The sequence below is a fragment of the Anser anser genome, assembly GCF_964211835.1.
Source record: "Anser anser genome assembly, chromosome: 1".
In the NCBI taxonomy this organism is placed as follows: domain Eukaryota; kingdom Metazoa; phylum Chordata; class Aves; order Anseriformes; family Anatidae; genus Anser; species Anser anser.
Window position 1 is genome coordinate 62,259,248 of NC_139720.1, and position 16,017 is coordinate 62,275,264.

The following is a 16,017-nucleotide window of genomic DNA, read 5'->3' on the forward strand; positions in this document are numbered from 1 at the left end:
TGTTCTTTTCTTGCTAAATATCTAGGTTATCTCCATCTGAGAAAAGATGCCCAAAATCTGCCTCCTGGTGGGTGTCCTTGCCATAGACCCTGTGGAAGTCAGTCCCTGTATTCTTCTGATTACTCAGCCTTCCATTTTAGAGACTGTCCTAATGCTAATGTACACCCCTGTGAAAAGGAGGATAATAACCCCAGCCTGGAAATGCAGGAGCTCCAACCCCAGTGACGGCTGAAATCATGCTCAAACCTATTAACCGTGTGCAGCTCTACCGTACTCTTTCATTTGCAGATAGTTTTTCCTAACACTTAAATGAGATAAACACTATTGACTTGTTGTCTTGCGTGGTCTTTGAGGATTTGGGCATAACTATTCAGTATAAACCAAGCACTGGAGGATTTTTTTATGCCCAAGGTAGAGGAAAAGGCTCAGTAAAGCCAAATTCTGGGATATAAACTCAAATCTCCCCCTAATAAAGTATATATCCTTTGATCTAATAAGTAGGTTGTGTCTTGCCTGACTTTTCAGCAAAATGAAAATGTAATGCATTTTTTGTTTGTTTTAATGCAGTTGTTATACTTGCCTAGCTTAAATGCCAGATTTCCTTTGGTTTCCAAGGCAGTTGGCTTCTGTGTTGGAATTTCCGTAATAGCATCAGATGTGGAATTAGTATCAGAAATTTTTGTATGCTGTATTTTTAATGACATACATGTGTATGTACACCTATGCTTGTTCACAGTAGTAGTGTGTTAAATGAGTTGATAATACCATCTATCACAAATTACTGTTACTTGATCTGTAAAAGTAATTACGAAAATACAACTCATTACATTATGATGCAGCATTTCCTTGCTGCTTGTTGCCACATTCGTTTCTTCTCCTGAGTTTGCAAGCAGGCTGGTGTGCCTATTTTAGCAAAGTTGTGGACTTCATTGTCTGAAGAATAGATCATATTAGGAAGGCACAGATTCACTTTTCCTGGCTATCTCTTATCAGGTGAATGGCGATTACTCTCACTTCTATGGGAAAGGCTGCCTGTTGAGCCTCTTCTTTCATTCATGCACTCAGAACAGTAGAGATGAAATTGCTGGAGAAGATAACTGAAAGCCTCTTGTGTTACCTTTCTATTGGAAAAATGCCAGATGGTGTGATGTGCTAGTTAGGGCAATATGAGATAGTCACCTGGATACTCAGCATCTGCTCTGTTATTGAATTTATTCTGCCCTCCCTTTCCCCTATTTTTTCCCCTCTCTCTTCTGAATTAAAATTATTAGAAATGCACATGCTTGCTTTTTAGTTCAACTATTTTTTTTTTTTGGCTTTTGTGGTGCACACACTGTTGTCTCTCTTTGTCCCAAGACAAAATTCTGATAAGAACCTGTGTGGGAGTAGGCATTTTTAGCTTGCCCTTGGGTCTAAGTGTCATTTCTGCCCAGTTCATGCAATATCATGATCCCTGAGATCATTTTAAGGCTTTTGTGTTCAAACAAACTTGAAAAAAAAAGTGTTTCCATGCCTGTGTTTTATGTGTTTCCAGCCAAAGCCCTAGATCCAGCCTGGCATGTGAAGGAAGGGCTGGCTGTTTGCACAAAGCTCTGCCAAGTCTCCCCCAAAAGACTCATTGACCTCGGCTTGCCTTTGAGTGGGTTCTGCTACAGGAGGCTTGCACGTCTCTAATTCTGTCTTGAAAGAGTGTCGAAAGCTGGATGCTGTGATGCCTGTAGCCATTCATTAGACATATTTACCTAAGTCTGCTGAATTTGCCTTCCAGCTGGAAGCCTTGTCCTCAGACTGGTCAGATGAATTTATTCATGGAATAATCATAGCAAACTTTGCTTTATTAAGTTCTTGTAGTGGAGGGATCCAACTTTACTGGCTGTATTGCCTGACAAGTGATAGACTGCGAGCAGAGTTAGCTGAAATGTTGGTGTTTTTCATCAAATAAAGATTAATTGCTAACACCTATTCAGCCACATTTGCTTAAGTACTTTGCACAAAGTAGAAACTTCCTCTGCTATGAGGGCAGGACTAAGTAACCACTGGTTGGGTTTATCACTGTCAGTGATGCAGGATGGAAAATGTGGTACAGCCCCATTTTCACCAGAACAAATTGTAATGTTATAACTGACTAGACAGGAGAATGTACTACTGTGTTTAGGTATAATTAATAACTAAATTGATAGCAAAACAACACGGAAGGAGACTGCCAAATATTGGACACTTTTTAGAAATGTTTGAAAATGTATTTTTGTAGTTTCTTTTGGTTCATTTCTTTAAGGCCTTCATCTGGTCATTGAGAAGGTATGTTAGATTATGTTGTGCTGAAATATATGGCATAAAATCTTTTAGGCTTAATTGTTCAGTCCTGATACATTGCCAAGTAGTGACAGTCTTTTCATTGGCTCCCTTGTTCTAATGGGTTTTAGTCAAATGTAAAATATCTTGGAAAAAACCCTTTAATGTCAATGTCTTTCCCACTGTTAAGTGGAAAGGGAACACTGGATGACCAGAGGCTATTGTTAATGTGCTGAGTTGTTCATGCTACCCACAAAAAAGGGAATTTAAGACATTCTGACACAGCCTTCTTGGTTTTTCTGGACATATGCTGTGAGCAACGACGCTTCCAAGCTCCTTTACCATGGATATGTACTGCACTGTATGTTTTCAGGACAATGAAAAGATTTATTTAGCATATGGCTGACCTGGATTGTCATCACAGGCTCAATTGACCTTTATTGCCATGGGACAGTAGTAAGATTAGGAGATGCTATAAATAGCTATAAATAGCTGTTGCACTGTGGGAGTGGTATCGCAAAAATGTACTTTACACAAACAGACTGTCACTTCATTTTGTGCAGGATGAGTGCATTGGGCATATGAAAGGAGATCTCTCCTTGAGATTTGGTTTTTGGTTTTGCTTATTTTTAAGCCCTGTTCTAAATCATTGCTGCTGGATCTGTAAGATTGTTTTGGCTGCTGCCATCAGCTGCTAAAATATAAAACACAATAGTGTTATGGAGCTTTATGAAACCTATCATCCAGGAGCAGCTGAACTTTGTATCAGCAGTGTATTGTGCTCCTACCTAATGTCTTGCTATTCAAGGCTGATTTTGCAGTGTTGAGTGCAGCTGGGGAAACAGCTTGGTGGAAACGCTCACAGTCCTTGTGAGCTCCAGGGGTGCTTCCGGTCAACATCTGTGACCTTTGACGGAGGCTGTATTTATGTCTCAAGAAGGGCTTTGGAATAAAAAGATAGAATTGAAATATAAGTGGAAAGCAGCTGTAATACCTTGAGGGCATGCTGATACGATTAGGAAGGGTAGTGCATCACTCTCTTTCCTAAGCGGTGTCCCAGTGTCATGTTTACATATTCTGATGCTGAATGGAAGACATTCCCCAGCCTACAAACAAAGTAAAACTGCCAGATGTTGCATTTTTGGCATAAACTCATATTTCATTCCTCCAATAAAAGCTATTTGGAATTATGCATAAATTGATTCAGCAGGTTCTGCTGGTATGTAAAGAATAAGTGTAATGAATGGGGACTCCGCTGAAACTGGCAAACAGAACCATATGCAGCCCACTGGATTGATGTTTCAGTTTAGTGCCAGATGAGTAACTGATCTTCATTAAACAGTAATTTTCAGTGATCAGATTACTTTATGCTTTTCCTAAACTGCTTTAGCAGAAGATGGCATTCAAGCACCATTTCACCCAATCTGAAATTAGATGCTGTGCTTCCTCTTCTGATTTCTGGAGAAGGGTGGGGCGGATAATAATATTGGATGATTATATGTGATATATGCACCATTTATTTCTTTTTTTGTCTTTTCAATTTGCAGGAAAGCAATCTCCAGGTCAGGCCTCCAGCACTTGGCTCCTGTGCATTCCCTCAACATTGCAGTCTCCAATGGACCTGTGAAGGAACCAAGGGCAGCATTAGAGTGGACTGTAGGTGTTTGTTTCTATGGCAATGTATTTGAGTTGTATCTCTGGCTAGTGCTCCCTCCAACCTTAAAACAGCATTACACATTGCATCGCTATCAGAATTAGTGCTGGTTATTAGGAACTTCTATTATGAAACAAAGCACATGGCAGAGACCTGAAAACTTGTGACTTGAGCAACACAGGACGGAATGGTTTAGACTTTCCACCTTGGGAACTGTCTGGCTACATTTGCTCACTGCCTTCTTGACAAGGTCTGCCATCCAAAGGTGAACTGATTTTAGCACAGCAGGATTTTGTACTTTTGCTTTGTGGGCCAAAATTTAAGACTCAGAATACATGTTGGGTTTGCTGGGTCTGTAGGAGCAGTAGTAGAAATCTTTGTTCATAATGCTTTGCAAGCATCGCAAAACGTTGTTTGGGTCCAAGCTGGGCTATAGACACAGAGAGAGTGTGTTTCTGTCTCCCCAGTCTTGCTTCTCCTGCTTCTATTTCTGGATCAGTTCAGAAGGGGCTGGCTTAGCACTGTCTGCACTTTCTCATGTGGTTATATGCTGGTGTGTGTCAAGAAGTTGAGCCTTAAGCCAGGAGGTCTAAATTAAACACCTTTCAAATTTGTACTTTAAAAAACAAACAAACAAAAAAACAACCCTCTTAAAGGTGCCATTGTCTGCTACTCATTTTTTTGCCAGGTGATTCTTCTTGTAATCCCAATACTTATATTTTGCATTTTACTTCCTGGCATGTGAATTAGATGTTGATCAGTTCAACTTCTCACCTCTTCCAGTCTCTCAGATCAGCACTGCTGCTTTACTTCACACTTTGACTGGAGAAGTGAGGCATGTGGGGAAAGGTGCAGGATATGAGTGGAAGACATCTGAGGCTGGGAGGAACCTGGACTGACCAGCTGTAGTAACTGGTGAACGTGGGGGAGAAACGGACTTCTGCAAATCAGAGGTGCAGCACAAGAAAAAGAGATAATAGGGAGGTGGTTTGGAGGTGTGAAGAAGCTAAAATGGATGGAAGTTTATAATTGGTAGTGAATGGCAATTAAAAATATATATATTAAATTTTCAATACTGATGTTTATTTCCTGAGGTGTATTTTGTAAAGTGAATGGCTGTTTGCATTAAGATATATTGGAGCCAGACAGGAAGTCTTTGTAGCTAGTCACTGGAAGGTATAATTAAGCAGTGCATATTGTATTTCCATCTATATCATCCTGCTCTTTCTTTGATATTTCCAACATGATTCTCCAAGGACCCATGATGGGAGATCTTTCCAAAGTCTAAGTGGCATGAACATAACTTGTTGCTTGACCTTACAGTAGAAAATGCAGTAGGAATCTGTCCTTATCTTCACAGTAATGATGAAAAAATTCCTGGCTATATTCTCCATTTTTGATTATTCTTTGCAGATGATTTGCCATTATCAGATGGCCTTGTGAACGGGACAATGATTCAGGGAGTGGGATTTCTGTTCCCTGCTCTGCTACTGACCTTGTGAGTGAGCTGATTAATTGTTTTGCCTCTTGGAACACCAGATGATCTAGCTGTAGAATGGAGGTGATGATTCTGGTGTCTTAAAAGACCCTTTACATAAGAAACAACATTATTGCATTGCTCTGATTACTATCTATCATCCCTGAGGTTTATTTTCTCTCACATACTTACAGATACCCAGTTTCATCATATTTTCTACACCTAATTCAAGTTAACTTGCAGCTTCTTTTTCAAATTTAATTAATTAATAAATGCTATTTATTCACAGCAGTTTACAGAATATATTCTCAGGAGTAGGTGATATTATAGCCAGAGGACAATGCAGAAGATGCCTTACCAAAAGGAACCACCTTAACTGCTTGTCCCTATGATATGTTTATTATGTCCAATCCCTTCTCTAACTCTCCATGATTTCAGGCAACCATCCTACAAAATAATAATAGTAAAGTAAGCAATAATAAATAAATAATGATCTAAGCAGTTCTGGCCCATATCCTCAAGTAAGTGTGGATTGAGGCACCTCATACAGTACCTGCACATCATTGAGGATCCTGGTCATTGTTTATTTTCATACTTCCACTTTTCCCCAAGGAAAATAACCATAAATTTTTTTGCGGAGTCATCTTGTAATTTCCTTCTAAATGCTGCCTTATAGCTTTTACTTTTTGGTGTCTACAAAAATCTTGACAGTCACTAGGATATTAATGAAACTGACCAAAGCTGTGTCATTATTTTCTTGTATTTGTCTATCATGTATTTGTTAATTTGTTAAACTTTCATCTTCTCTTTAGTAGATATTTATTGGACCATGATCACACAGCCTCAGGACCCATAACTATTATGTCCCTTAAGGGGTTTTTGAAAGCATGCAGCTTCTGTTCTTGGAGTCAATGAGAAAACTTTAGACTGGTCTGTACTTTATGTACTGCGAATGCACAACAGAGTTATGTAGGTACAAACTGAATGCTCTTCAGAGGAGAAATATTGTAACCTCAAACCATAAATTACATATGTTAAATAAAACAAACTTATAGGTCTTAACAAGAATAAAAACATTATGCAGATGAGTAGAAGTTAAAAGCTATAATGTTTAGTAATATGAGATACCAGTTTTGGAGGTTTTACATTTACCTGTTCCTGTAAAACTAATTGGTTGAGAAGGTCTATTTAGTTTTATAGGATGCTTTAACATCCAAGGAAAAAATATTTTTTCTATTTTCTACCAAGTAATAGAAGATTGTAGGGCTATGACCTCACTGAGATCACAGAGACATGGTACAATAGCACTTGCATCTTGAATGTCAAAATGTATACATGTGGACTTTTTAGGAAGGATGGGGCTAGGATGGTGAGGAGGGGAAGTTGTCCTTCATGTGTGAGAGCAGCAAGAATGCTTGGAGCTCTGCTGTGGGATGGATGATGAAACTTATGAAGAGTTTATGGGTCAGGATTAGAGGGCATACCAGCACAGGTGATGCTGTGGGTGCCTGCTACAGATGTCTTTAGGAAGAAGTAGGTGATGAGGTCTTCAGACAACTGGAAGAAGCCTCACGTTCGCAGGCTCTGGTCCTCAAGTGGGATGTAAACCACCCTGAAGTTTGCTGGAGGAAGAGCAGGGCACAAGCAGTCCAGGAGGTTTCTGGAATACATTGATAACTTCCTGACATAAGCGATTGAGGAACTGATGAGAGGATGTGCTCTGCTGGATCCCATATTACAAACAAGGAAGACCTTGCAAGAACTGTAAAGGTCACTGGCAATTTTGCCTGCAATGACTGTGAGATGGTGGAGTTCAGGACCCTGAGAAAAGCAAACATGGCAAACAGCAGAATCCCAGCCCTGGGCTTCAGGAGAGCAGACTTTGACCTGTTCAAGGACCTGCTTGGGAGAATAATGTGTGATATGACTGAAGAGAAAAGGCGACAAAGAAAACTAGTTAATACTCAAAGATACCTCCTCCATGTTCAAGAATCATCCATCCCCACATATGGTACATCAACCAAAAGCAGCAGAAGGCCTGCATGGATGTGCAAAAAGCTCTAGACAAAACTAAGACATAAAAACAAATATAAAAACTCAAACATAAAAAAGCACACTATGAGTTGGAAGCAGAGTCAGGCCAGCCAGGAGGAATGTAGTCACAAGCACTGCCCAGTTGCACAGGGATGGATTAAGGAAAGCTAGAACATATCTGGAGTTGAATCTGGCAGGAACAAGAAGGGCAATAATAATGGCTTCTGTAGACATATCAATAACAGTAAGAACAAAGTAACATGAAAAGAGGACAGAACCATGCTATTTTCAGTGGTGTCCAGTGACAGGCCAAGAAGCGATGGGCACAAACTGGAGAACAAGAGGTTCAGGAAGCACTTTACTATGCAGGTGACGGAGCACTGGCACAGGTTGCCCAGAGAGGCTGTAGAGTCTCCCACCTTGGAGATACTCAGAAGCTGCCTGGACATGGTTCTGGGCAACCTTCTCTAAGTGTCCCTGTTTGAGCAGGGAGTTGAACCAGTTTACCTCCAGAGGTCCCTTCCAACCATAACCATTCTGTGATTCTGAATGCTAGGGAAAATGTTGGGCCACTGCTGAATGGGTCAGGGGTTGTGGTGACAAAAGACATGGAAAAAATATATGTGTACAATGCTTTTTTTTTGCTTCCATTTTTACTGTTAAGACCTGCCTTCAGGAATCCCAGACCCCTGAGACTAGTGGCTGAAGCAAGGAACCTGATGGAATGCATGCAGGGAGCTGTCTGATATCGTTGCAAGTCCACTCTACTGTCTTTGAAAATTTGTGGTAATTAGAGGATGTTCCTGAGGACTGCAACAAAGCAAGTGTTATTCCTGTCTTCAAGAAGGTGGAGGATCCAGGGAGCTACAGCGATCAGCCTTACACTGATTCCTGGGAAAGTGATGGAGCAAATCCTCCTGGAAGCCATTTCCAAAAATATTAAGGATCAGAAAGTGATTGGGAGTAAGCAGCATGGATTTATGGAGGGTAGATTATGCCCATCCAACCTGACAGCCTTCTATAATGAATTGACTGTCATGGTAGATGAGAGGAGAGTAATGGCTGTTACACTGAGTTTTGCAAAGCTTTCAACACTGTCTCCTATAACATTGTTGTAGTAAAACTGATGGAGTTATGGGCTAGATAAATACAGTGAGCTGGCCTATGAGATAAAATTGTAATCAGTGAATGTGACTTTGCAAAGAATCTATTGCATTGTATTCTGAATCTTTTTGACATTAATCAGTAGTGTTGACTACTTATTTTCATGGACAGTGGGCGTTTGTGTAAGAGCCTAGTGATATATGACACTTTAGATAATTAACACACGTTAATATATTAATATGTCTTCTACATATGATGAAGTATTTCCCTCACTAACATAGATAAATGTATTTTTTTTCCATGTGAATGGTTTGGCTTCTGTATCATCATTTCCTAAAAGCTATACTCATTTTTACACTGAAGGATATTTCCCTTTCATTAGAGTTTCTGCAAGACTAAGTTTTGTAATTCGGAATTGAAAATTCAATTGAAAAGAGATGTACATCATCAGATGCTCACATGAGAAAGGGAGGACCCTGGAGTACGGGTATTTCATTAGTCACATAAAAACATGACAAGGCACTGGGAACTTTAGTTCCACTGAAATAGTGATGAGTGCAAGCCCATGCATACTTTAAAAATTGCAGAAATTTTGTGTACGGATGACTTTTGAAGCAATGTGTTCAGGATCAATAATCCTACATTGCAGTTTCTTATTTCTTGGAAAAGAACTAATGTTCTTTCTAGAGAGATCAAAAGAGAAAAAGAGGGCTGTCATATTTCAAAATGGTGGCTATCTGTAATTTTGGAATGATATTACAGGAAGTGCCCTTTCTAAAATATTTTTTCCCATTACTGCCCAAAAGACTGAAGTTGAGCTGTTGTCAGCTAAAATAATGGTTCATGAGAGCATAGGGAATCATCATCTCAGTTGAAAGCATCTGGACATTGCTCCTCCATGAAGACAAATATTGTTGTTCTGCTTCTGCATACAGATAATTTTTCAGATGATGGTAATGACAATCTCAAAAGCTCAGCAGAGAATACAGGAGTGGGCAATGGATGCAGGGACATGGGAAAGCGTGGTGGGGTGGGAAACAAGAATGGCAGAAAACAGCTAGAGAATGTGGTGAACCTAAACCTAAAAGTTGAACCTCCCTAAAATAGTTCAGAAAGTTGGAGATTTCATATCTTCAAGGCTGTTTTTTTTTTTTTTAATATTTTGTTTTGAAATAATGATACAGTATCATATCTCTGATGCTTTTGGCTTTGTTTTGTTTCATATCTGTGCATTACACTTGTAATAATTAAAGAAAAAGTGACTTCTACATAAAAAATATTCTCAAATTAAAATGTGCAAAGATGGAGTTAAAATTAAGAGTATAAGTCAACAACAACAAAAATGTTTGTGATATTTTGGTTTCCAACATGAGCATTACCAACTCAGGAATTTCAGGGTTTAGAGCAAAACATAAGCCAAGTATAAGAGACAGACAGCTGGGAAAAAGACATCCAAACAAACTTGTTTCTGCTTGACAGTGCCCTTGTCAAGAAAAGGGCTAAATCTGATCATTTTTGCTTGCAAATATGTTTAATTAAATTTATATTAATGAACATTAATTATATATTAATCATAACTTTATCATCCAAATGTGTATGTGTAAGAAGATTAATCTCTGTCACTGTAGTGTTAACAAACGAAAAAAAAATCTTTATTTATTTTAGAAATCTATCTTACAGATTTTTTTTCCAAATGCCAGCCTTGGCAGGAGTGGATTAGAGCTCCACTCATGTTACAAGGGCTTTTACAGGTCCTTTAAACTAAAAATCTGGGAGGACTGGCTAATCTGTTCGGCTGAATGTCCATGTATCCTTAACACAGGAAATTCCTCAAGTTTGTTTGCATTGCCTTTGAAACCATAATGACTGCAGCTTGAAGAGCAGTAAGGTATGGAGATACTGGAGGGCTTTAGAAAAAAACTGTAACACCTGCTCTGTCATTTAACCATGCTGGGTCACTTAAACAAAGAAAACAAGTTGACTTAGTGAAATGTGCAAAGCAAGTTATGATCAGACGCATGCAATTACGTTGTTCCCAAACTCCTAGTCCATGATTTCCTGTTTCCCTTTTGCTTGGGGGGGGGGGGGGAGGAGGGGGGGGGGGATTGCACATTTTTTGTTTCATATGTAAAAAATGTTTGTCATACTGAAACTTTTTTAGTGTGCTATAAGGTGGTAGCGGATCAGGAACAATCAAATGGGAGGTCTCCATCTGGGAGAGCATGTTGAGTCTGCATGTCCCCTGTGGGGCAGGCTGCATTTGCCAGGAAAGCAATGCTGCCTCTGTCTCAGTGAGCAGGGGCTCTTTCTTGACCCAGGGCACTGCACACACTTGCAACAGCTGGAAAGCCAGGCGAGGAATCAGAGTTCCCAGTCCTCCTTTTAACAGGCCATGCTCATTCCTGTTTTATCCAAGATGATGAACAGTGTCTCTTTTCTACAGAGCAGGTCAAAGCAAAGCACGTCAGCCTAAAAGCATGATTTGACACATCAGCTAATCTGTTCTAATGCTGAGTTGGTACCACAAGCATTGGTCATACTTAACCCACCCTTAACCCACCACTCCTTGTGTCAGATCCAGCAGTTGTGGGGTCACAGGGTGAGTCATTTTGTCTATCTGTTTTAGTTGCTTTTTTTATCTTTTATTTTTCCCAGCAGTAGAACTGATTCACGTATAGCTTTGCAGCCACCAGAACTAGCACGAGGGAAATGGCAAGAGCATGAGAGTGGGGTCTCTGGGGTCAGAGACAGAAAGAGGATGGTTGTCTCGTTAGCAGCCATTTATGACTAAACCCAACATAAAAACATCAAGTGCTAAATAAACTAAACTGGCAAATTATTTTTGAAAAGGTTGCCGAACTTGAATCTTCTGTGGAAAAATCTCTGTCAAAATCCACAAGTGATGATGTAGACTTTACTGTGCTTTAGTTTTGTGTTACGCAGAAGCTCATTCTAGAGGTGGTCCCAGTGATCTCTGTCAGCTTACGTGTTGGCAGGTGGATACCCTTTTGTCCCGTACGTTGTGGAATGCTGCCTTTAAAAGTGAGTGGTAATACTGATTTGCTGAAGTCAAAATGCTCAGTATAAATTTATTGATTTTTGTTAAATCTTCCTATTGTAAATGAATGAAAAATTGAGCTTGGAAAAGGTCAAAGCATTTTCCTTTGACTATATAATTTTGATTTTCATAAGCAGTAACAAAACGTGTCACCATATAAATGGCAGTGCCCTGTAAAAATCAAAATGGTGAAGTCCAAATAATTCCTTTTGATCTTATTGAGACAAAGTAATTGACAGTCAAATCTCTTTGGGGGAAGGCATTGTTCCTTGGGAAATCTATATTTCCCCCCCCCCCCCCTCTGATTCAGGATGAAAAGATTTTTGAAATGTCAGTTTGCTAGAATTGAAATTGTGAGTTTTCTTACACAGTGCTGTGAAATTGTTTGTGGCAGTGGATATCTGGAGGTGTGCCACTTCTCAGTGGCACAGATCAGGTTATTTACACTTTTATTATCTAGTCTTGTCTGAACTCTCTCATTGCATGAACTAGAAAGGTCATCCCTATAGACTACTTATTTTATTTACACTGTGATGGAAAATCAGACGTGAATCTATGACAGAGCCTGGGAACAATGGAGAACAAACTCAATCAGTCTAAACTAGGTTATGGAAATAGGCCACTTTATCTTTAGAAATCCTGGATGACAAGTTATGTGCATGTAGTCTGTATGAAGGGGTATTTAATCTATTTTTTAATGGAATTTTTGATTCCTGATTAAAAGTTATGTCCCAGGAGCTTTGTGTTTTCTTACTTAGCTTCCCAAGTTGATCCTTCCTAACCATCTTTTATAATCTGTAAAATTGAACTCTGGGTTGTAATGTGAGCTTGCATTGCTACTTCAGCAGGGAATGTGCTCAGGTCAAACACTCTGAGCTCATATCCTCGTGCTTTGGTCCTCGTTCTATCTGGCTCCTCATAAACTAGATAGGAACTTAATATTTTGGGCAATACTGTGGGCATAGTAATTTTATTCGCATGATGTGACTAGGCTTCCATGAAGTGCTGTAAAACTGGTACAGTTCTTGCCAGGGAAAACTGCTTTAATATAAGTATAAACTTGAAGGGAAAGAATTTCCAGTCTCAATATATTTTTACCATCCGAGTAAGGCTTGAAAACTTTAAGCGAGTTCAAGTCCTTAGAGGCTGTTTTGAGTTTTGAAGCCTCAGCTCTAAGCTATTGTGTACTGAACAGTACAGTTCTGGAAAATCTCTGTCCCAAAGAGCCTGTGATTCAGGCAGATGATAGGATAAGAAGAAATGAAGGTACAGAACAGTGTGCAGCCAACTGAAGTTTAGTTAGTGCAATGGCAGTAGACTGGAATCCGTGTCTTGCTTTCATCCAGCTCCTAGTGCTGAGAGGTAATACTGAGTATGACATTAATGGGAAAATTTCTGGTGAAGTTAGGTGGCCTGTGGACAGGTAGGTCTCTCACCAGAAAAACCTGTATTGTTCTTTTCCTTTTGGTTTATTGGAAGTGAGCACCACAGTTGTGGTAGGCACACGTGCAGATTTGTCTAGATCTTGGCTTTTGTGGTTGCACGTGTACTCCAGAATACAAAGAATTTTGCCACTTCTGCTTCTCTGTTTTACTTAAGAAATCCACATGGCAAGAGAAACTTTATCGTTTCGTCACTTTGAAACTGTCAGTGGAATTTTAAATAAATTATTTTAACCAAAATGGCTATTTCAGAGCATCCTGCTGTCGGACGCCATCTGTTTGGTAAGCGTCATCGTTTGTGACTTCTGCAGTGTGGGAACCAAATGTCAGAGACTGTCAAAGCGTTTTCCATCATGCTCTAATTCTGGCTGAGCAGAAATCCTGTTTATTCACTTTGCTCAAATAGTGTACAGTAAACTTCTTAGTCTTTTTAGTCGAGCCAGCATTATAGTAGAGTGAAAACCATAGTCTTTCTACAACTAAATTTCTTCAGACCAAGAATTTTTAAAGAATTAAGGGGCAGATTTGGTTAAACGAGGAGACTGCTGAAGAAAATTGGATTGCCTTGTTAATCACTAATAACTATCAGTGTGCTAGGTAGATTTCTGAGAGTATTGCTCAGTTGAATGTATCATACTTTCAGATAGAAATTTAAAGTCTGGTCTCTTCTGGATAGTTCATATTTTGTGGACATTTTCATAAGCATGTGCTGATCCATCCATTTTAAAGAATTTATTTTTCCTTGTCTAAACTATCCTGTCATCCTAAAGCTATAGTCAATATGTCATTTTTGCATTTCTAGGGCCAGTTCTTGGATTTTGGATCTTTTGTAATTGAAAGTTCACTAGTCATCATTTAGTTTTATTTCTCTTGCTTTCTGTTTCTTTAGAATTCTGTATACATCTTATAAGCTCATAAGCATCCATTGATGAGTCTCAGTTAAACTAGGCACAGTGTGAAGAAAATGGGTGAAGTTTTTCTGTGCTGTTCAGTGAAATAGTTTGGTTCTCACTGGTGACAAATCATTCCTTGCATCATGACTTTTAAGAGCGGTGTTCAGCTAGCTTAATATTTTCATTTCTTAGTGTTGTAGAAAACCAAAACAACACATGGTGTGTTTACTTATTTATTATTTATTTTATTTATGGTGAAAATCGGATATAACGTTTTTTCCTTCTCTGTCCTCATGGCTGAATTTCACAGACCAGTTTAACAATTATCTTTTCTATTTTTTCTTCTTATTTTTTTTTCTTTTTATTTTTCATAGGAAAATGCTGTGAATGGAGAGCATCTGTGGCTGGAGACAAATGTTTCTGGGGACCTCTGCTACCTGGGGGAGGAAAGCTGCCAAGTCAAATTCTCAGTGAGTTATTTTCAGATTTTCTTCTCTGCTTCTGATGTAATGAGCCTGACTTCAAATTGGTGCACTGCTTGGAAGCTTGGTAGTTTGAATTGTTTGCTTTTGTTGTTGATGCCTATGTTCTGAAAGAAAGAATGCAAAAAAGACGAAAGACTGCTGATTAAATACTTCATTGCATGGAAAACAAAAAGCCCCAAACAATTTTGAATGACCCAGATTATTTACACAATGAGAGTGAATTTAATGAGTAGTTTTGATTAATATGGCAAGGAAAAAAGCTAAGGTACTGAGATATTTCAGAAATGTTAAGATGAATGAGCCTATTTCATTTATATATACACGTTATCGCTTGCTGGGATGTCTGAGCAGGATTCTGATCACATTTTTGTGATTTTCTCACTGCAAGTATTTGAACTGCATTTTCTGAACTCTTGAGTGCACTCATCAGCAATGAATAGAAGATTCAAAGTTGGCCTTCTCCTATTGAAGCTTTTCTGCTGTATATTAAAAAATTTCATTGGATCTAACTCATGTTCCTCTATTCTTTGACTATGGAGTCGCTGTTATACTTTCTGCTTTCTTCAGTAACTCTTCATTTTCCTAATATTTAAGTTAAACTGCTTCAGCAGAAAAGATGAAAAGAAATGAAAAAAACAATACACTTCCTTTGGTAAGGTGAGAAAATTTATTAGAGAGTGGCGATCCTGTGTTCAAACCCTTGCTTTGAATCAATGCCCAAGTGAGTTTCCTGGCTCTTGGACTGCAAAATGTAATGGGAGTCCCCCGTCTGTGTGACGTTTGTGAATAGTGCCTCTGCTTTTCTGCGATGCTGTCTTTTTGCTTTGTTTAAGCCCCTGCTGCCTGCCTCCAAAAAAAAAAAAAAAAAAAAAAAAGCTACAAGAACTCAGATCACTTGATTCAAACTGAAGTATTTTGATTTACCAGTTACCTCCAGCATTAGCAGCACATTGTTTGATCCAGACCAGCAGTGCTTTATGTAGCTCCAATTTCTATGGAATTTCTAATTCCATTTCTATGGAATTTCCAATTTCTAATTTAATATCCATCTCCCATAACTTCTCAAGCAAATTAGTTACTTCACAGTGTAAAACGTGAAGGCCAAACCTGGGAAGTGTGCTCTTGTTTACAAAGACTGCTGAAGCAAAGTCCCAGTTGTAACAGACTACTTACTGTGGGGTAATATTCAAGTGAAGCATCATGTGTTTGCCCTGCAGTTACAGTGGTCCTGAGGCAATGGGTTTGGGCAAAAGCAGGAGACAGGATTTTTGTCTGCCAATATGACTGTTCTTATGTTATGAATAGAACAAGTAAACATTTCCTCATGATTTAGCTTACTGGGAGTAGCATGAAAATGTAATAATGTGTTGCATATGACTGTAAGGCTGAGACTTTGCTTTTTAGAGGAGCATCTCTATGGAAGGTGGAAACACTGCCTGCAATAGCTGGTGAATTACACCCACTGACTTGCACTTTTATTTGGTAATGTTGGAGCATGTTTTACATGGCAGCAAGCTTTTGCAGCCAATAGGCATGGAGATACTGAGTCACATTTAGTAAGCAGCAGAGTTTAAAGTT

The 16,017-nt window shown here is 39.0% G+C and overlaps 1 protein-coding gene across 3 annotated transcripts in view; it reads left to right on the forward strand.

Moving 5' to 3' along the window:
- The window catches only part of DGKI (diacylglycerol kinase iota), a 212,342-nt gene that overhangs the window by 70,763 nt on the left and 125,562 nt on the right, over window positions 1-16,017 (forward strand). For all 3 annotated transcript variants that reach the window (XM_083801009.1, XM_083801007.1, XM_083801008.1), the window contains exons 2-3: window positions 3,840-3,948; window positions 14,329-14,424. In XM_083801009.1, the coding sequence (XP_083657135.1) occupies window positions 3,840-3,948; window positions 14,329-14,424 (205 nt within the window). The remainder of the gene's footprint in view (window positions 1-3,839; window positions 3,949-14,328; window positions 14,425-16,017) is intronic.